The 21,963-nt window shown below is 33.0% G+C and overlaps 1 protein-coding gene across 2 annotated transcripts in view; it reads right to left on the reverse strand.

Moving 5' to 3' along the window:
* LOC148180962 (neurotrimin-like) overlaps positions 1 to 12,348 on the reverse strand; it is a 117,996-nt gene extending 105,648 nt beyond the window's left edge. For both annotated transcript variants that reach the window (XM_088032445.1, XM_088032439.1), the window contains exon 1: positions 11,918 to 12,348. In XM_088032445.1, coding sequence (XP_087888571.1) covers positions 11,918 to 11,978 — 61 coding nt within the window. In that variant the 5' untranslated portion in view covers positions 11,979 to 12,348. The remainder of the gene's footprint in view (positions 1 to 11,917) is intronic.
* Between the last annotated feature and the right edge of the window lie 9,615 nt (positions 12,349 to 21,963).

Here is a 21,963-nt window from a genome sequence, read left to right on the forward strand (position 1 = left end):
AATAACAAAATTTTGTGTGAAAAACAGTGAATTATACCGAGTCCGGCAACAGTAATAATCACCCTCAAAATCGTTTTTAGTTTCAAAAATAAATATTTGCAATTTTGCATTCGCTTTATCAAGCTTAACAATCTAAAGCAAAAATTTGCGATGCGTTAGAAGAGTAATTTTTAGCGATGTTTGAGTTTTTGCGTAAATACTCGCGAATTGTTTTTTTAACATAACTGTGACCAGCTTCATCTTAAATTTAATGTAACTGAGCATAAATTGCTGTTTTAACAAGTTAGTTTTCAAAACTATGACGGACAGTGGCAAACTACATCAATTTTTTACAAGTCACTTCAATTTTGATTAACGTTGATTGTTGCACTTTTTGGATACTAAATAGAAATAGTTAATTATTTACATTGAAAAATAAGAACTTAGGGCCCGATTTTAAATCAGTGGCGTAAAATTGCGTTGTCGCAGTTGAAGATACCTTTGCTCCCTACCATCGCTAAAGAATTATTTACAATGTCAGGATTAATATGAAGGTTTACTGCCTTAATTACTTAAATATTGTTAACACATTTATATTAAAATATATATATATATTGAATGGTTCCAAAAACCCTCACAAATAGATAAAAATTACACTTTTAAGGCGTCGCGACGCCAAAACTATCGGTGATAAAGAACAAGTTTTTGCGTCATCTTCTAGAGCTTCTTCGATTATCCATTAGCGTATGTAAATTTTTAAAATTTTACCTCTAAGACAATTTTGGGGGTGACCACAAATGTTGCCGGACCCTGTATCAGAGATAATAAAATATTATTTCTCAATACACTAGCTACAAGTACCTTCGATATTTGTTGCCGAGAGCGACCAGTTGGGTCTTTACCTGCTTTTACCCGATAGCAGTTTATTACAATTGGGCGGAACGTCAGTGACCCCCTAGTGAGCGGTCGTAAATCATGAGATTTGCATAAGATGATTTGCGTTAGTTGTACTGTTGGTTGCCTATTTTTGATTTGTTTTTTTATTAATAACTTCAAAATTATAGCATAATGACAAAAACAAAAATGTCACCTCCATAGAGGTTTTAATTCTCCACATGTTGGTATTTTTTTTAACTTCGTAGGTTGCTTCATATTCCTTAAAAACGAAAAATGGGAATTTCAGTTTTTAAATAATTAAAGTCAAATTTTTCACTTTTTCAAAATTCGAAGATGTCACCTCCATAGCTCTACCTGAGACGCATACATACAGAGGTCGAGCGATTTTTCAAAGTCCAAAATGCGCTTCAAAAACGAAAAATCGTAAGCCATATACGGGTATATGCGTAGCGTAGACCCTTAAGAAGCAGCAGGGCAAAAAACATTGAAAAGTTTTTCAAAATATTAAAACTTTCTTTTGACAGTTTTATAAATAAACAATCCCATTGCTTACAAAATCCTAACTTCTAGGTTTTAAATTTACTTAAATAATAACGCAGCACAGTCTAATCCATATTACAAAACGTTTTGATGATGCAGAGAATTTGCTTATACCTTTGAAAAAAATTATTCAAAATTGTCTGGAAAACACATTAAGTAATTATTATTAAACATAAATACTCGTCAATTTTGTAGACAATTTGGAAAATTTTCAAAAGTCACATTCTGTTAGTTTTTCTATTTCATATTCTTTGTCATTCATGTAACTTCTAAATGACAAGATATAATGACGTGTTTAATCTCAATCTAAACTTTTATTATGACATTTGTACTATTTCGGCCAAAAGTCTTTGGTCGTCAATGTCACTTACTATCGCGGAATCAAAATTTCGAACATCACTTTTTGACATGACAACGTGAAGCAAGCTTTATTGTCATTGTGACTGATATTCAAAGTAAATTTCTGACATTTGCTGTGCCGTTTATAAATTTTAAGGTTATAAAGACAAAGGACAGTTTACAATTTTTAAACATCAATCAATTTGATGTTCGAAATTTTGATTCCGCGATAGTAATATCCATTCACAAAACATAAAAATCAAGTTACCTTTGATTTCTGTAAAATCAGAGTGTACTTTTGAAGTTTGTTGTCAATGTCAGTTCAGTTTGCCTAATTTTAGTTTACCTTAGAGAACTTCTTAGTGTCTTCTTGAAACTTCCCAATGCAGAAATTATCTATTTCTTACGCTTTCTTCCAGAGTGAGTCGAAATTAAAAATTTTATTTTGAAATTTTGGCATTATAATTGTCAAATGTCCATTTGGTTACCAATCTCACCAACTGTTCCGTTTAGGGTTATTTTTTATCGCCAACCATAGTAACTTTTATGTTTTGTTAATGGATATTAGGTGACATTGATTTGTAAACGAAGCTTTAAGAAAAATTAACCTTATTCGTAAATACTGTCAACATTGTCATCATGCATTCTAAATGAATACTGTCATACTTTTTGATATGTTTAGTAAATAATTGTTGTTATTTGCACTAAAAACAATCTCTTACAGGCCAGAAGACTTCCTTTCATTTATCAAGAGCAGATGAAAAACCTAATGTCAAACTGTCATTTTTGACATTGACGCCTAATGCTTGATTTAGAGTTAGATTTTAATTGAACTGACAGAAATGACAACCAAAGACTTTTGGCCGAAACAGTACATATTGCATTAAATAGTCAAAGTACCAATTTAGGAAGTCTATGCAAAAAAGTTTTTCTCAAAATAATTTGGCAATAATTACCTTTCCCGGCGACTTCTATAGATATTTGGGAAGGTTATTTAATTATTATCTTTTTAATGATATACATATGTATGTATTATGAAGTTTCATGATTTTGCAAGTTGTTAAGCAAAACTAAAAATAAAATTAACGGGGTATACCAAAAAAAAAATATATCAGCTCTGACCTTGACCGGCTTTGGATTCAGAATCAAAAACAATTCTTAAATTAGAAATGACCTTCCCTTGCTCCATCAGTGTTATTGATGTCTTATCTTATTTTTTTTTAACAAAGCTTTAATAGAATGCTTCCTTAGTGTCTTATTATTTGCATAACACAGATGTTAATTACGAACGTTATTAATTATTTGGTCTGAGTTAAGCACGTCTTAAGCGAAAATTTAACACGTAGGTGACGTGTCAGTGCTTCTGGAATTTCAATGAGACAACCAACAAAGCATTTTCAGCAAATACTGTCTGAGTTATAGACAAGATAGTGTTTCTGAGACAAAATACCAACTATATATTGTACGCTATAACTGAAGCTCTAACCGAAATATGTGTCAAACAACTAACAGAAGATTATCTGTGACTTCCCATTCCCCAATTCGCAATAAAACGACCTCTAAAATGAAGTAAACAATGTAAAAGAGGGCGTTCCAGTTTCGAATTTAATTAACAGGTATTGTAACAAATGACGTGGGATTAATATCAGCATTGAGCCGTCCTGGGTTGCTTTTGGTAATTCTAATTTCATTTTGGAAATTTAATACAGTGCTGAAAAGCTCTCGCTATTAGTGTTTCATTTAGTTGAACTTTACATACAATTTTGCAAAATTTACAACCATTATTGCGCTTCTTAATTAAACGATTCAAGTTCATAACGGACTGTTTTCTTATTGTTTCCGGTCGAAATATTTGCAAGTTTAATGCTCGACTCTTGCAGCTTAAATACCTTTTAATGAAAATTCAGATGAATGTCCGCTACGGCCGTGTTTAATGTCCCGTGGGACAAGCTTTGTTGAGATAATTCCGTCGGAGACATGGAGGGAGCTTAAAGAAAAAGAACTTGAGAGCCTCTGGGGATATTTAACAGGGTAAGGCGTTTCCTAAACAACTCTTTATTTTGCGATACACGGTTTAAATATAAATCTCCCTTGTCTTTAAGCAGCCACTCTTAAATAGCTAAACCTATACAATTAAAATAACTGCTTTTATCCCCGTAGTCTTAAGATTTGTCTTCTCGATTAAGATCACAATATGATGATTAACGATCGCTGCTAATTCCAGCGGATCAAAGTCTTATGAAGTTACCCGTCAACAAATCCTCACGTCAATCTGGACAGTGGGGTCCTCAGCTTGACCTCCGCTTTATCGCTTTTCAGACAGATTTTAGATGGTATTGTTCGCTTGTGGAAGAGACGAGGGTCTGATTGAACAGATATCTTACGAATGAATGGCGGTTTTAAAATGCACAAATTTGAGGACTGTGCAAAGTGGTCAGTGTGATAAGAATAATGGATGATTGTGTTACGAAAAAGAAAACTGTTTTCGATTCGGAGATTTCGGGTTGGAAAGACAAAGTTTGAGAATGAAGATAATCTGTCTTGATCAAACGCTAGAATAGTTATTTACATGCGGGAAACTGTAAGTTGAATTTTATGAGTAGGCAGTAATAAGGCGTAAGCGGCATTTGCTGAAGAGACCTAAAATTTTTACGGGTCGAGATTTGTAAAAAGCCTTTTCGAATTTTCTCGCCACTAAAAAAAATATTTTTTTTTTTATTTTTTAAGGTAGAAAACTCATCTTAAATAACAAAACAACTTGTTTAAGTAATGCTTTGGTGTACAATTTTACTTGTGCCCCTGCAGTTTTTCAGCACTAATATAGATAAAGGAGGGTTACCGTTGTTATGTGAGCAACGGAAAAATAAGCTTTACAATATAAGAGACCAAAAAATGCAATTTCAAGCATTTTTTTCAAAAACAATTGGTTATAGGAAATTAGCATTCACTCAATAACGTCAATCCTGGCTAGAAAAATGCTTTAATTGTTAAAACGGTATAGATTTTATCGGGTTTCAAACTGTATAGTGAAGATGGGTATAACACTATGTGTGAAACACTATTCTGCATTCAATTCAATATTTCATGACCGTACAAAAATGTATTGTTAACGTGGTATTTTAAAATAAATTGAATTTTTGTTCCATTATTATTTCAATTTAGTTCCTGTCTCTGGTGTTGAGTTTCAATTCCAAGTTCAAAAATAAAAACGCCTATTCGGAATAACACTTCTATTTTTTCAATATTATCAAACAAATTAAATTAGTGCAAATTTAGAGTGGTTAAACAGGAGTAAAAATAAATACTTTTTTTATTTTTTATTAAAAAAAAGATAAAAGGTTAAGTCGTTCACTTTAACCCTAACTGTTTTAAAACGCTTACATTTAGACAAAACCCCTCAGGCAGTTTTTCCAATTTTACACTTTCCCAGCAAAAAATTCTCGCTCATCCATTAAGTCCTGCCTTCCATCTTCCGATTTAATTTTCAATTCCATTTTCGCGTCGATCTCCACAAAGAAAAACAGCCAAAAGCAAGAGCGAAAGGGTAAATTTTCTTTTAATTTCGCCGGTTCTAATGCGATCGCGTGCCAAAATAATTAAGTGAATTGTTTCGATAAAATTCTACCTTCTAATTTCAATTTAAATATTTCTTATCTGGCAAATTAATGCAACGCATTTAGTGAAAAATTAATACGTAATGAGCTTAAAATTACGTAGCCGCCGCCACCGGTGTTTAATTGGGTGAATTTACATCGACATTCCAATCGCAAATCAGATGAAAAAAATGATTTACACTTTTAATTCCTGATCTAATTTGAATAGGGTCCGGCGCATCCAAACTCGGGATGCGATCGATAAACAGGGTTTTTCGGGAAATTACCCCACACGTGATGCCGAATTCCTCGAGTTCTTTGGATGTTGAATATCCGACTTTTACATTCGTCAATTTCGCAAATAGTGATAAGAGTTATGGTCAAATGCACATCGTTCGTTTGATTTTGTGCCTCTATAAAACTTTACGATCTGTAAAACGGTCGAGACAAAGCTGAATTTAATTCGGGAAAATCCAGAAACAGCTTTTCACCTGTTGGGAGAATGGCTGCTTCGCCAACAGCCGCGCTGATTCGTCAGGCAGTGATGGTATTACCTCTCAACGAGATTATGCCAGAACAGGCATTCTGCTAATCCATCTAATGACAGGAAAGCCAGTATAGTGCCTTTTACTGTTTATTGCCAACAGTTCACCCCCTTCTAATAAGTCGGGGCAAAAATTTCCAACCCCCATAAGCGCCATAAGTTAGTTTAGAGTTTCACGACGTAAAGTGAAATCTGATACAATGGGGAAATTTCAGGAGACGTCGATACACTCGAATACGGGAGAGCCGCAATAATTCCGCATTTTGTCGAGGGTTGATAAGGGGTGAGTTCGGACAAGTCAGACGATGAAAGATTTATAACTTGCGTGGTGGAATTAGGAAGATAGGGTGAGAGGCCAATTGGAGAGGGGTAAGGAAAAAGAATTCCACACGAATGATAGATTTAAAAAAACGAAAATGTTGAGATTATTTTTTTCAAATTCCATTACAAAAAGCAATTTGAAATTTCTTTTCTTATCAAATTCAAAAGGTAAGTTTAATCTCCGCATTTTACAGGGAAAATTTTCCTTTCTCAGACTTTTACATTTATCCTTCTATTCACAATATACTTACAAGTCTTATTTTTAAAGAAACAAAGAAATTATGATGGATTATGATAAACAGACCCACGGCCCATTTTCCGTTTAAAACCCCGGAAGGTGGACCCGCTCTCATATATAAATCTTAGTTTTCCAAGAAAGTCACACAAGTGATGATAAAATAAAAAGTTATACGATGATGAATTATCACGGCTAAAACAAAAACCACGTTTTATTTTCATTACTTCAACTGCAGTGTCTCCGGAGAAATCCGGTGGAGGCGAAGCCTTCCAGGAAAATAATTACGCGACGAGTCCGGACTTGCATCTCAGAATTGTCGTAGTTATTAAAATATTCAGAAGAAAAAAGGATGATAATTAACAGCCATGTAATAGTATCCGGACTCAAGAATAATTGATTTGTTGTGATTGTGAAATGAGCCCTAAGCTACAGGTGCGCTTCAAAAGATTAATTATTCACTTTTTCCTTTTTTGTGGAAGTTCACCTAGAATTGATTTCCGATGAATATAAGGATGGATGTTTAACTTTAATGAAATGTAATTTATTTGAAATTGGAGCTTAAGATGTTTGTACTAAAAAGTGATGTTGGATAAGATTAGAATTAGAATGCAAATTGAAGTCAAATAAATTAGAAACAAGGTTTAATTTTAACTACAGCTTCATCTAAATTGTAGGTGAATATCGTTTTGACAGTTTTATTGTATTACGTCTAAGCGCATGAATACAGATGTTCGTCTTATCGTAAAATCAAATTTTAGCATGTAATTACTTTATTATTTCCGGAAGTTGGGAGATTCGCAGCTTTACAAAGACAGTTGAGAACTGACTTTACAAAGTAACAGCATTCTGAGGCTTTAAATGTGTGCTTGCAAACATTTCACTTTCAATAGTTTACAAAACGTATTTAGACAGTCAGAAATTCGGAAATACGAATGTTTATTTTTGAGCCATGTCAGTTTGGATTTTAGCAATATTTTATTTGATGACCACACATAATCTCATAAAGCTTGTTTGCATAACATCAAATATAATCGCATTAATATGCCCAAATGCTGATGTCAATTTTTATTTAAAGTTAATTAAAGCCGAATTTTATATACATACATATTCCGAAATTGTAGACCTTTAAAATGAAAATATACATATACAGGGTGGTAAATTTTAAAACAAAAATTGATTAAATTTAATAAGTAGTATTTCAGAAGGAATTAAAAATTAACAACCAATCCCAGAAGCTTATTCTAGAATTGGAGTAAAATATCCTAGGCAACGAGAGTGTAATATCCATCTGACCAAGTAGTGTAGTATGTGTCTATAGTTACCGATTTTCAAATTCTGTTCTGCATCGGGCTTAGCTACCGTTTTTTCGTCTTAACTCGATTATTTTTTTGGTAAAAAAAAGTTTATTTTAAAATTTTGGTTCAGAATTGTTGCCTCCATAAGCCATTTTTCTCTAGGTCATGAGTTTTGTATATACAGGGCAGGCCAACGAAAACGAAACAGAGGCGTTTAAAGCATTTACCCGTAGATTTTCAAGAAACGCTGAGACAGGTAAATTTTTGTTAGGAACATACATACAACATACGTAATTACATCATTCTACAATCAACCCCCTAATTTTTAAAAATAGCTATAGGATTTTGTAAAGCCGCATTGAAGAGCTTTCCGGTCCTGTACGCTATTTTTTTTTTGTTTCTGACCCCTATAAAAAATTATTAGAACTACACAGTTTCAATCAATCTACGTATCAGCTTAACAAAACATTAAAATAAGACTTAAATACGTAAATTTCATAAAAAAAATAACAAACTTTTGGTAGACCTCATCTCAGGGGTGGAAATCACCCCATAAATTGAAAAATACGCAAATTTTCAACGTTTTGGAGGATATATTTTTCTCTTTTTTATGGGACAATCAAATAATTTTAATGACGGGTCTTTGAAGTGAGGCTTCAATTTGACGATCTGAACGTGTTAAGCCATAAACTAAACATTACTTGCACCCACTGCACTCTCTCATGTTAATACCAGTTAAAAACTAGCACGATAGATTATGTTACAACAATTACAACCTTTATTTTTCAGTCTCATTGTGAGCTCTTGAGATCCATGTTTTAATCAAAAGAAGCTCTACACCTAACGAACAAAAACCTTTACGAGTTTTCTCTAAATTTTGAGAAAATCAAATAATTTCTCAACAATACTATTGATTCTGTCATTTCGGACAATTGTATACAAAATCAACTGTCAACAAGACAGTGTATGCGACATAATAAACCAAAAAAATCTCACAAAGAGGTACAACCCAAAACACAATTTTGCGTACAGTCCCAAAGTTAATCATTTAAGCCTTGTTTTTTATTTGTCTCCGATGCTTCTTAAGGCACTCTTTTGTGAGTTAGTATACCTAATCCTATCAGTTGCGTGTCGAAATTATGAGATTTATGGCTCAATAATATACGTCATTTGTTGACAGTTACAACTTAACCGTTGTAAAAAAATGTTCCTAAAAGAAAACCAAAACTTGTTTCTAAAGAAGGCGCCTAGCGGTTCGTTTTCTAATTTCAGAACACGTGCGCCAAACTCATGTCTTATGAAACTTGTATTTTACTACACTGTTTTACAAACCTATTCTTTAACAGTAAGGCTAAAATTGTTCAAAATTTTCTCAGTGGTCATTTTTTCCAACAACATTACGTTTGTAAAAGGTTTTATTGCTCCTTTAAGATCCATCAAAAGCAAAACCGCCCGTTTTTTATACATATCATGCCTGCGACGCTCATTATTTTCGTTATCTACCGTTTCAAGACAAAAGTAGAAAGCGAGTTGTATTTTGTACATCTGATTGTGAAATGTTCACAATTAAATTTAATCTAATGTAAATGTCTTTCGCATGCTTCAGCCTCTGAGTATTCCTTTAACATTACGAAATGTGATAATTTCCCACACAAAGTTCACGAAGCCATACTCTACCCAATTCAATTAACTTCATACAAGGAAATGTTCCCACACATGTATGTACATTCATTAATATCTTTATTATAAGTCTTCGGTCGCTTTCGTGATTAGAATCGATCCATGGACACACCCAAGGCCCATTCCGAGATAAAGGTATCGAATTTCGATCAAACCAAGCCTCGTACCATTCAAGTCTTATAAATATGGTAATTCGACAAAAAGCAGCCTACAGAGAAATTCTTCGTAATCCAGAGGTAATGAAGTTAGACTCCAACTCCCAGTCACGTGACCACAAACCACCAATTAGCATCGTCCCAGGTGTGTGCAGAGTCGCGACATTTAACCTAACATTAGCAGGAGTTTGAGATGAATCTGTCCCGATTGACCCTACAACTTTGTCGCTTTCTTGTCCCTTTTAGCACGGGAAATTTCCAATTTAAACCGAATTATTTAGGAATTCGCCAAGGCTAAAACTCATTATCATTGAAAATACTCACGTCAGGCCCTTGTAAATGTCGTTTGAAGCATCTGTTGCCCTACTATGGAAAGGGACACGATCTCATCGATAAACCATCAAAATTAACGCGGCAATAATTGTTAAAACAACAAGCGCTTTACGAGCTCAAACTTCCAGAAACGCACATCTCGGAAATGAGAAATTAAGTTAAAAGGTGAGTGGTGTCGTAAAAAGGGCGGAAAGTTTCATGAAAGACGAGCCAGATTTCGTCAGGTTTTATTGGCCAGTTATTGCGAAAAGTTAGGTAATTTAGTATTCAAACAAATATTTTGATGTTTAGAGACAGGATGGAAACCATACGAAAACAAAACGAGAGGAAAGTATTCAACTTAAAGAAAAAGCACCATAAAGCCAAAATGCAATTCAAAAACGCGATTCAGTTATCTTTATGATGGTATACGATAACAGACGTTACTACAAATGGTGGATGCGCCGGGATATTCTTATCCGAACTTTTACGAAATTCTTCTCAAAATATTTAAATTATATGAACCGATTTGCACAAAAATTTAATTGAAATTAAGTTAGTCTCGCAACTAATTTGAAAATTGCTCACATTTGATTGGCGGAAAACCGATCACATGTTACTTTAACATGATGTAGTATTTAGGTTCTGTAAACCGGCCCTAAGACTATCTAATGTAAACTTTAAACCACAAAATAGTTTTTATTTTAGACGCTTAGAGTTTAAAACAGGGCTTTTGGCTCTTTTAACTGTGCATGCTAAAATTTGCATAAAACCGCAAATGACAGTATAACGTAGTCTATAATTTTGCTCCTTAAATTAATTAAGCTTTCTGTTATTAAAGTTGCGAACAAGCCAATGTTTCATAATCACCATACTCTATGAAAATACTGGTGAAATTTACGACTATTTATTTATAGACACAATGGTGCTAAATCAGTTAAAACTGTCACCGATTATAATTTTATGGACCATAAATAATCTCTTCAAATATTTTATTATTAAATTGGCTTATTTCAAAATTATTAACGCTATATAGACGAATTATGAGGACCAAAACCATATCCTGAGTAATAAACTGTTTTTATTTTATTGTAACTGCACTCTGATAGTTTTACAACAATAAATCAATCAGCTGAAACTTTTTAGTTATCAGCGCTTATTGCTAATTTTTGTTTCATTAGCGAAGTTCGGCTCAGGAGTATGAAAGAAACTGCCATAATAGGTAAACTGAAATTTTTTTGTAAAGAAAACATTAAAGTGCGCGGAAGAAAAATGAGAACTCATGTCGTAAATAATAGCTATTTGTCAATATAAAAATAGCTGGAAAAGAAAATGCAGACAAAGCAAATAGATGTTTTGATACGTGACACCATTTCAATAAGAAATTCCTTAACACACGACGATCTCAAATATCTAAAAGTGTCTCAAATGTAGGCAGTAGTCGTTTCGGTGTAACAAGTGGGATAACCTAATTTGAAAAAGTTTAAAATTTCTTCTTTTCCGAAGAGTGATATTACTTTGAATCTTAGCAGTTCAAATATGATGCCGCATGCATTTCAAACAAAGCGATTTTTCTTAGTATTGCGGTCCGATTGAATTTTTCAAGTCAATCAATCGAATAAAATCAAGTTTCGTAGGGAGACTTGAAACCATTAATAATATCGATATTATCGTAGAATGAGTGCAAATTTAAGACATCACCAGTTCTTTTCAAAGTGTGCATACCGCCCAGAAATTTTTTCAATCGATCAAAATTGACATCAAACCACGCTGTTTTGTGGTGAAATGGATAAATTTTTCAATAAAACCAACGTCATATGTCATCTCTCGAATTTAAATAAAAAACTACTTTAAATGGATCAAGAATGTTAGGGATATATGGCAGAAAGGATAAGAACGAAATGCACGCAAAATTGGAAAGTGAAAAAAATCTGGATTTTGATTAAATTTAAAAATCTGTCGAGAGTTTTGTTTGAGTTTGCAACTTAAAAAGGTTCTTATAATTAGACTATTTGTACCCTTACCTGTTGATATGAACATCGAAACGATGGCAATTTTTATAAGAAATCCTTCTTTCTGCACCATCTCGAATATCTCTTTGCCACTCTTTTACAAAATCACTTCACTGTCATCGCAACATTCGCCCTTTTCTTCACCATCTGGAGCCGTGACGGCTCCAATCTGAATTTTTAATAACTATATCCGTTTAGAAGTTCGGGGAATTCCAAATTTGAATTGCAAATGGCGCCAATTTATAATACACCAACTTCTCTAGGAGTTAGTTTTCGCGAAAATCCGCACATTCAAATTACGAAACACTGAATTAACAACAAACTTTTAGAACCGGTCCGGTTAAGCGGCACGCACTCACGTCTAGTTCCGGGGAAACCGAGTCGACGAGCGCGTAATTACCAACGGAACACGTCCGGAGTGTATACAGCGCGCGGATCGACGTCAAACTAGATCCCGGGCCGACGTTTTGCGCCGCGACGCCGCCCGGACCTGCGCCAAAACGGCCCTCAAGATCTTCTTGGCGCTTTCTGACTTTCGGACGAGTAAGGAGCCGGCTGCGACAAGTGGAGGTGATGGAGAAAAAGTCCTAGTCAGAAAAAGTGTACCAAAGCTTTGATACGAATATGGCATTTGTCGAACACTAAACAACAGAATGATCTAAAATGATATCTGAACTAAAATATGTTTTTCAAAATCGTTTTTGTATGGAAGATGATTTCGTCGTTTAAGCGGAAACCTCACCTATCTCATTACTGTTTTTTTTACTTCAATTTTTGCGAGGAAATATGTAACTCAAGTGGCCTTACCCCTATTCGATAGCAATCATTCGAAAAAAATCTTCGCAATAAAAAACGTTTTCTTGCAATCTCGCCTGACCTTGTGAGAGATAGCTTAGGTTGCTCCTTAGACGATTGATTCATAAATTTTATTATAAAGTATTTGACAAACTGAGAGCGATTCTATTTTGTATAAAAAGAAACCTTTTTTTAAAGCAAATGTAAATAAATAACAGAACGTCACTGGCAAGATGGAGTTCTACAAAAACAAACTAAATAAAAAAACAATTATTCCATCTTAATGTCCTCTGTGGGTGGCAGATTTTTGATGTAAATGGCTTTTAGCGTTGTCTGCATTATTGTGATTTTATCTAAAACTAATTTCTTCCGCAATTTTCATTGCAATAAGTCATTAATTTATTAATGATAGAGTCAAGTTAGCTATAAACTAAAAAAAAACTACGAAGAAACTCACTCGCGTACAGCCGGGAAAGATTAATAAATCCGTGCACATGCTCCTCCGAGGAGACTTTTTTGCCGCAAGTTTTCTCTCCGCCCATGAGATAAACTGTAAACCCAGAATATATATCTTAATTAACAAGCCGACGTAAAATTTCATTTTTTGATGAAGGTATGAGTTAATCAAGTCGACGAGACGCCTAACACGAGTCGACGCCGCTTAAAAATTTGGAGCAATTCCGGTTTTCCCGGAGTTCTCACACAGTTCCCTTAATGGAATGACCGATTATTTATGAAATTGGATCTTTATATGCTTTCATTTTATAGGTATGAATTAAAAATGTGAAAAGTCCAACTCTGAAATTTCCGAGTCCAATCCGTATAATGCTTGGAAAAGAAAACAGAAATGCGATTGCTTTTTGAAAATAAAATAAAATGTTTATAGGAAAATTGCGCTATTCTGATGGGAGTGAAATCAATAAATACGTTTCGACTCGACAAAAGTGGCAGTTGGATGCGGAGATTTAAAATGGAATGCCAATGAAGAGTCTAGAAGAAAAATATGAAATTAAAGTGGTTTGTTCTTGAGTTTTTTCACTAAAATATTATTGAACTAAAGCTCATTTTTCCTGCAGAGATTTTTTTGTAGACGGCAAATTGAAAATGTGATTGATCGTTTAGCAGGGTGAGTTGTACCTACAATGCAAACTTCTGCAATTCCTGCGGAATATCAAATGAAAAATGTCCCATTTGTAAAATTGTCACTCAATTGTGAAAAAAATCAGTAATAAACTTGCTTTTGTTATTTACTTTATGTTTTTCGTCATGATATTTTGCGACTAGCAAAAAACTTAAGCGTTGTTTGTAGAGCCATCTATTGACGTGTATGACATGTATTCACTACAGGTATCTAACTTATCTCTTGCAAAAGTTGCTTCTTTGTAAATCGCTAAATTTTCTGCAAGGAAAATGTCATATAGGTGGCCCCTGGAAGTTGATGGACCTCGCGTTTCCCGAGGACCTCGCTTTTTTCGACGACGTCGCTCGAAAGTCCGCCGAATTCAGAAAACCACCGAATTAACTTATTTTGTCGTTTAATATTCAGCAAAGAAACTTAAAAAACTTCCTTTTCGTGTACTGCACACGTTAGAGTTATTAGAGTAATTTTCAAAATAAATCAATAAGAGAAAATTGGAAAATTAGTGACAATCAAAATAATTCTTTGCTCACATGTTTTAAAAACTCGTATAAATAGATTACAGAATTAGAGCGTGATCAATAGTTCGTAATTTATTTAGCGTTCACGTATTGATTTTTAATTTTCGTTCTCATAGTTTTGTGACAAATGCAGAAATTATATCTTCATTAAACATAATTATCTTGCATTTATTATAGTTTCTGGATATTCAAAATTTAAATGCTATCTCTAGCTTTGCACATTTTGTTAAAATTAAATTAAAACTACGGTTTGTAACTCTGAATATTTGATTAATTACTTACCTAAATCTAAACATTCTAACAATTTACCAAATTTCACGGTGTGTGTAAGTCAAACATGGAAACAAATTCACAAACAGTGTGGTAAAACGCTCCAACGCTTTCATGTATATAATTGTTTAAAATTTTCTAATTTTCTAATATCGTGGGTAAAATTTTAAAATCTTTGATTTCCGATTTCTTAATTATGCAAATTGTAAGAAGCTTTCCGAAGCTTAGCAGTCTTGACTTTGTCTTTTTTAATTTGACACGATCATTTTTTCGAACGAGATTTGCGATTCTATCAAAACAATTTCCTAAACACAAAATATGTTTAATTAACAGTCATTATAATTATTCTTTTGGATTTTAACCAACGATCTGATTTTATAGCATAAGGGAATAATTTAGCCTCCCTGGAGGCGCCTGCATGATGTTTCTAGCTGACTCAATTACCGACCCATTTGCACACTATTATGTTTAAAAATTTGATACAGCTATAATAACTTTTATCAGTGATGTTATTACTGAACCAATTTCCAATATTGACTTCGTGCCTATGACAGCGGTCTCCAGGGTTTTAATTTAATTATCCGTCTATTTAGAAAGCATTCAGTCATTTTTCAACTGAACGTGCTGCCAGTAGGTAACTTGGGTCAATTTGTAATTTAGCACCCTTCAAATCCAGATGTTTTAACAGTAGTGCACATTGGCATGATTCTTTGAAGGTTAGACCAAAATCGAAAAATGGCGCAGTCGGTAGAATTGTAATTGTAATCATCACACTGACAAAACTACCTGTAGCTGTTGAAATTCAATTGTTTTTCTCCACCCCCAATTCTTTCTCGCAATCGTGATCGTAAACCTGCTGACTAGATGGGTACTTTTTTACGAGCGACAACACAATTCCCAAGAAAACATTCAAAATCAAATTTCCAGTGTTTCAGATAGATTTAACATTTCATTTGGGTCGTGTTGACACCACTCCTGCGTCACCCGGACACCATTAGACCCTATAACATAATTAATCACGTAGTTTTCAAACATTTCATGAAATTTTAAAGGAACAATCAGCTTAGTTTCAATCGAACAGATGTTTGAGTTGTTATCGCTCCACGAACCTTTTTTATAACAAGTTTGTTTATTGACTGCCTGTCGGAAATGTAGGTGGTAAAACTTTGCAGGAAAATATATGATATCGAACGCAATTCGGTGGAAAAGCTTGTTTTTTTCTTTTCGGATAATTTATGAATAATTATTGTGATTAATATCTTGACAGTTCGATCAATGCGGCAATCACTAAACCAATCGCGCAAGTTTGAACGGAAAAGAAACTTTTAACGAAGTTTGTGGGTAATAAAGAAAAAGATAATAGGAGCAACCCTTATCTACGGTAACTTAATTGTACACAGGTTTATTTTTAGACAGTTTTGCGGTTAACTTCAAAGTATTTATTTACAGAAAATGTACTGTATTAGAAGATTTTTTCGTTGTTGACTGAAAGGACCAAAAACATTTTACATCGCGAGAATAAACTTAGTTTTAATAAGTTAAATGAAAACTGACTAGAGTAAGAGCAATTAATTTATTACTGAGTAATAAGCTGTTACTAAACTCAAATTAAAACTAAAGCCAAACATTTACATAGACCGAATATTTATTTTACGTTAACCAATCCAGAAACATGTTTACATATGTCATGCGACAATAAAATATGTGCTTTTATCAATGCATTATCATAATGCGTGGTTAAGCATGAAATTATATGTTTTGAATAACAATTTTTATTTATCATACCAGATTTGAAAGGTGAAAATAAATCAAATATCTAAAAAGGTATATAAAATAAATTAATAAATCAGTTAATACTCTTTTCACTATCTTTGTACCTAATAAATTTTTTACAAGAGGATCGGTGCGGCTAATGTGTGCCACTTAACAGCAACCACCCCTTAATATAATTTATAATAGGTACAGAGACGGATTTCTTTACCTGCATTGGATCAGTTTGTCTCGTTTTATCACAGTAAATGCATCGAAATGCCGAAAACACACTGCTAAGCCGAGTGCAGCCCTGTGTCAGCTTGCCGACTGAGCGGTTCTGGGGCCGTAAATTTACCAACAATCCATCTCCAACTCCAAATAATCACCCCATAATTACCAACAAAATTTTATGAATTACAAAGATATTGAAAACACTACACTCGGCTGTAGATGCTCATAGGTAGTCAATAAATTTCAAAGCTTTCAGACAAATTTTATTACATTTACATTTCATCTACAGAGTGTTCCAAAATTGCGGCAAAAATAAGAATGAATGATAAACTGTGCTAATGTTAATAAAAATTTACAATTAAAATTTCATTTTGTTGTCTCAGTTCAAAGAATTTTGAACATAATTTGGCAACATTGTAACTATCTTACGTTCATGACATCAAAAGACAACAATCAAGTAAAGTCTTTAGTCATGGAGACAACTTGCAATATACAGTAATATCGTGTGATTCATTAAATTTCCATTCTGGGTAGGCCGTGTATTTTAGACGTGCGTTGACTTCTTGTTCGATAACTAGCAAATCTCGCAAATATTAAGTCGAAACTACCGTAATGATGTTAGTTACGACATGATTTTTTTTTCTCAAAGCCAACTAGGAATGGAAATTTAATGAATCACACAATGCATATATCATGTGAGCCACAAAATTTTTGTTTAGGGTAGGCCATGAAGAAGAGAGACAAACATAGAAGTCATGTAGGAGTGAAATTTTGTTTTTGATATAACCTCAATTTTTTTGATGAAAATATGTAACATTAATTACGAGGTGCAAAGAAGACAAAATGTATCGTGTGTCTCTCTAGAATCAATAATGTATTGAAAACTAATTGAAATTAAATCAAATGACAAATGTCAAACTACTGTCAAATTTTTTCTCGACTTACGTAAATTTTGTTAAAGCCCACCCTAAATAAAAATTTTGTGGATTACACGTTACAAAAAATAATAGATTGGGCCAAATGGCAATCAATCGAAAATTAATAAAAATAATTCCGTACCTACAAAAACCAGAAAAAATGGAAAATGTAAATTTTTATGAATGAAATTAAATAATTCATATGTATTTGAATATAATTTGTTTCTAGTTTAAGCCACAAATGTCTTAAATAAATCAGTTAAATGTTAACAACTTTAAAGAACTATAACTTTTTGAAAAAGACAAAAATTACCTTTTTAGACGACCTTACAAAAATCTCAATTTTTAGTTCTTAAATTCGGACGAGAAATGACCCCTTTTCTGGCCTCTCGTATTTTTGTCCGTAGTAGGATGGCGTCATCTATCGATGATTTTTCTATCTTACATCATGATACCGACAATTTGAGTAAAATTAAATCGACAAACTGCTGTAAAGTGCAATAAATAAGTGTTGAATTATTGCGGAACATGTCTAGCAGTGACGAAAGTGCTGTTGCAACATCAAAAAGCACATCAAATGTAGTTCATATAAATTGTGAAGCTACACATGTTAAAATTATAAATTAATGTCAATAAAAAAATATAAACTTTTCTGAAGGATCCATAAATATTTACAATTATTCGGTTGTTATAAATGATTAGATTAATAAATCATGAATAAAAATTAATAAACTTTTAATTCAATGAAGTTGCCTAAAAAAATCTTGTGTGTATGACAACCAAAAACTGGCCTCACATTTTTTCTGGCCTCGGCTGATTAAAATAAAGTTCGGCCAAAAAAAACACTTTTCGGCCTTGATACACAGATAACTACTTTTAGGGAAAATTATTGGGCTTATTAAGAAATTCGATTGACTGTCGCCTCGGCTATTAACATATTAACATAAGGCTCGCCCAAAAAAGATCATATCAAAGTACTTAAAATCTATATGTATAATATTTAATATATTTATAAAAAGCAGTGTAATCTTATAACGCACTTAAACTTTAGAACAGTTTCAAAGTTCAATTTTGTCCGGCAAAGATCAAAAATAATTTTTAATGTGGCACGGAAATTCCAGTTGACAACAATTTCCCAAACAAAAGGTAGTTAAGTTATGACTAAGATATGATTAACAACAATTAATCAGCTGCACTTTAAAAAAAAATATAAATTTTAGTAGCATTGGTAATTTCCATTTTGTTATTTTAAAGGCAAGTTATTTATACTCATTTCACGCAGAATTTCACGCTAAATCCTGATTTTTTTCTATAGTTGCCAAGTAACTAAATTAGAATCGATTAAAGTCTCGGATGGTAAATTCAAAGTTTCGAAATTGTTTTGCTCCATAGTTCCAAAACAATATGACAGACAGAAAAATGCAGTTTTTGCCATTGTTTTCCTCCTAATTTTGTTGCTAAGAATTAGAGTTTACTTATCCCAAATTTAAAAATTGGTGTTTTTTTTTAAATTCCCGACACCAACAACAGTAAAAATTGAATTTTTGTTTTGTGGCCACTCCTCATAATGTTCTTGAGCTACCAATCTGAAATTTAGCCAGCTACTAGATCTCGAGCAGCTTTTTTGATTGATACATTTATAATTCAAAGACTTTCGTCGTTTTCATCACGAAAAGGTTCCTTAAAAGTTCCCAAAAACTCCACCTGAGAAATTTTCACCATCGTTTTTTCCTCGCTTTTGTTTTTATTTTGTCCCAGATTTGAAAGTTTTTTCAATATACGACTATTTCGGCGGATATTTATTTCGAAATTTTTGATGCTCCATATCTTCAAAACTACGAATTTTTGGCGCTTTCTTAATTTTTTCTGTTTTTCAAATTAGTTTAAATTTTTTTGTTTTTTTCAATTTCTTCAAATCAATTTAGGTTTTTTAGATTCTTCAGATCCTTTCAGACCCTTTAAATCCTTCAGATCTCTCAGATTTGTCAAATTCGCTAGGTTTCTAAATCTTTCTTTGCTAATACTTAGATCTGTAAAAAATTTAATCACGCCTTTCCTTTGCGTAGCATCTCTTGAAAGAATGAAGGCTTAATGAATCACCCCGTCACTGCGGTTACAAAATGTGTGTCTTCCTGGCAGAGTCCCTGTTCACAGAGCTAATTTATAATCAGGTTCCACTTAAAACCGCATCCTCACTCGACGACAGCTGTTTCTCCACACTTGAGGGAATTTAGGGAAATCCCCTGTCGAACTTTCCTTTTTCGGTTTGTCGATTTTTTTCGGTTAATATACGGTCTTTCGCACCAAAAGTGTGATGAGTAATGGTGCGGGTGGTTCAACTACCGTTCCGGCATCTCCCGCGTCAGCTAGATGTCACAAGTTACAAGATTTATCACTTGCGTACAAAACAGAAATTCCACAGTTATTAAATTAAGCGCAATTTGAAATGTAAATAATGAGGAAGAGAGTTTGTTAATTTTTACCACATTTTTCAGTGTTGTAACCGGATGCAGCTCACTCGAGACGAGAAGTTAGGACCTGTTAAGCAATCAATTTTCCTTATAATCGATAATCGACGTCACAACTTCCCGTCGACGATGTTACCTTTATGTCAATCATAACGAGAAAATTGCAGGTGTTTCAAGAGGGTTTGGCAGTCTCGAAGGAATTCCGAAACTGGAGCGAACCATATTAAATGCAGTTCCCTTTGGGAGTTAGTTGGAGTTTAATGTCTATATGCTCAACGAAGAACTTTTTTACCAGTCTCCAAACTAATTACGAAGTGATGTGTTAGGAATTTAAACGGTTATATGGCGTTGATGTCACCTGTTCTTAAAAAAACTTTTAAAAAGTTACCATAATAATAACAGGGTGCCTTTGTTCCAAAGAAAAAGAATTATTAAAATGGTTAAACCTTGACCAGATGCTTTGAAAGTCTAAAAAAACTGTTACCTACTTTTTTATTAACAGTTATTAATGGTAAAAGTGGATTATTTTAAATTTTACATACGCAAAGTTTGCCGAGTAGGTTTAATACCTAGAGTAGGTAATAACAAATAACCCACTTATACCATACAATGGTTTATCCAATATGTCGCTACCAAAGACAACGCAGGTTGCTCTCCAGCAAGTTACGAGCTACTTTCCTTGTTTAAAACTGCCAAATAAAACGACATACTATGTATTATTATTATTAATATGACATATTATAATATACAGGACGTAATTCTTTATGTAACAAGGATGATAAAAATCATTATTATGGCATTAGACGTAAAATTATAAGACGAAGACTTTAAATTGTTTTTGAAAGAGAAGGTTCTATAGAGTCATTGGTCTGTACCTGCGTGTTTTTTGTTTTTGTTTTTTATTACGATCGTTGGTCAAAAAGTTGTGAATATCCCAAAAACGACGTTCAACCGAACGGAAAAAACGCAAAGCAAAATTATGTACACGAAATTCCTTTTAAGTGGAATTTTCTTAAATTTGCTTGGATTTGCTCAATTTAATACAAGGCTCTGATTCTTACAATCTAAGCATATGTTGACATTTAAAAACAAAGATTTTCATCAAAACCCAAGATGGTTGACAATAAAAAGTAAAAAAAAAAGAAAATAATAAAATCAAAACCTGAGATTCAGTTTGAAGCTGTTTATTAAATGAAAAAACAGATAAAAAGAGGCAATGACTCCCTTGGAGTGTCCATTGTATTAAAACAAAAAATGCAGCAGTCAGTTCTTTAAAACTTTAAAGCATTCAAAAAATTAAAAATTATAATACAAAACAAAATATTACAAAATGAAGACATCAGTTTTACTGCTCCACTGAGCTCAGAATTTGAATCAAAAGGTAAATGAAACAAGACAAAATAGAATTTGAAAAATAGCAGCGAAAAAAGTGGTCTATTTTACAGTTAAACAAAATCCTTTCAAAATAAGGGTTAAAAGAATTCAATCAGTTGTATGATAAACCTTCACTTTTAATTGAAGAAAAATAAAAAAATCAGAATAGGTTACTTGAAAACGTTAGTAGAAAGAAATTGCACTTAACTAACATTAACAAAAATTCTTAAATTTTCCGTTTTTTGTGTTCAACACGCGTTGGAATGATTCAAAATCAAGTAATAAATCATATTGTAGTCATTTACTATTGTGTTTGGTCAACAGGTTTTATTTGTTTAATCTTTTAATGCGCAGTAATACAATAACAATAAAACTATAACTTTATATCAGTATTCAGTGTTATACTGTATTAATAAGTGACAACACTTCAAATATATCTAAATACGTTCTACATTCTTGTCATTCTTATATTGCTTTTAAATATGCCATTTTCAATGGGTCACAAAGCTGTAATTAAACCTTTCATCTTTCTTTAATCTTATCATCTCCACGGTTTATTTTCTTTAATGATCACTCTTAAGTGGTACTAACC

Source organism: Gnatocerus cornutus, chromosome 1 (genome assembly GCF_029298725.1).
Source record: "Gnatocerus cornutus isolate USDA-ARS CGAHR chromosome 1, icGnaCorn1.1, whole genome shotgun sequence".
NCBI lineage: Eukaryota > Metazoa > Arthropoda > Insecta > Coleoptera > Tenebrionidae > Gnatocerus > Gnatocerus cornutus.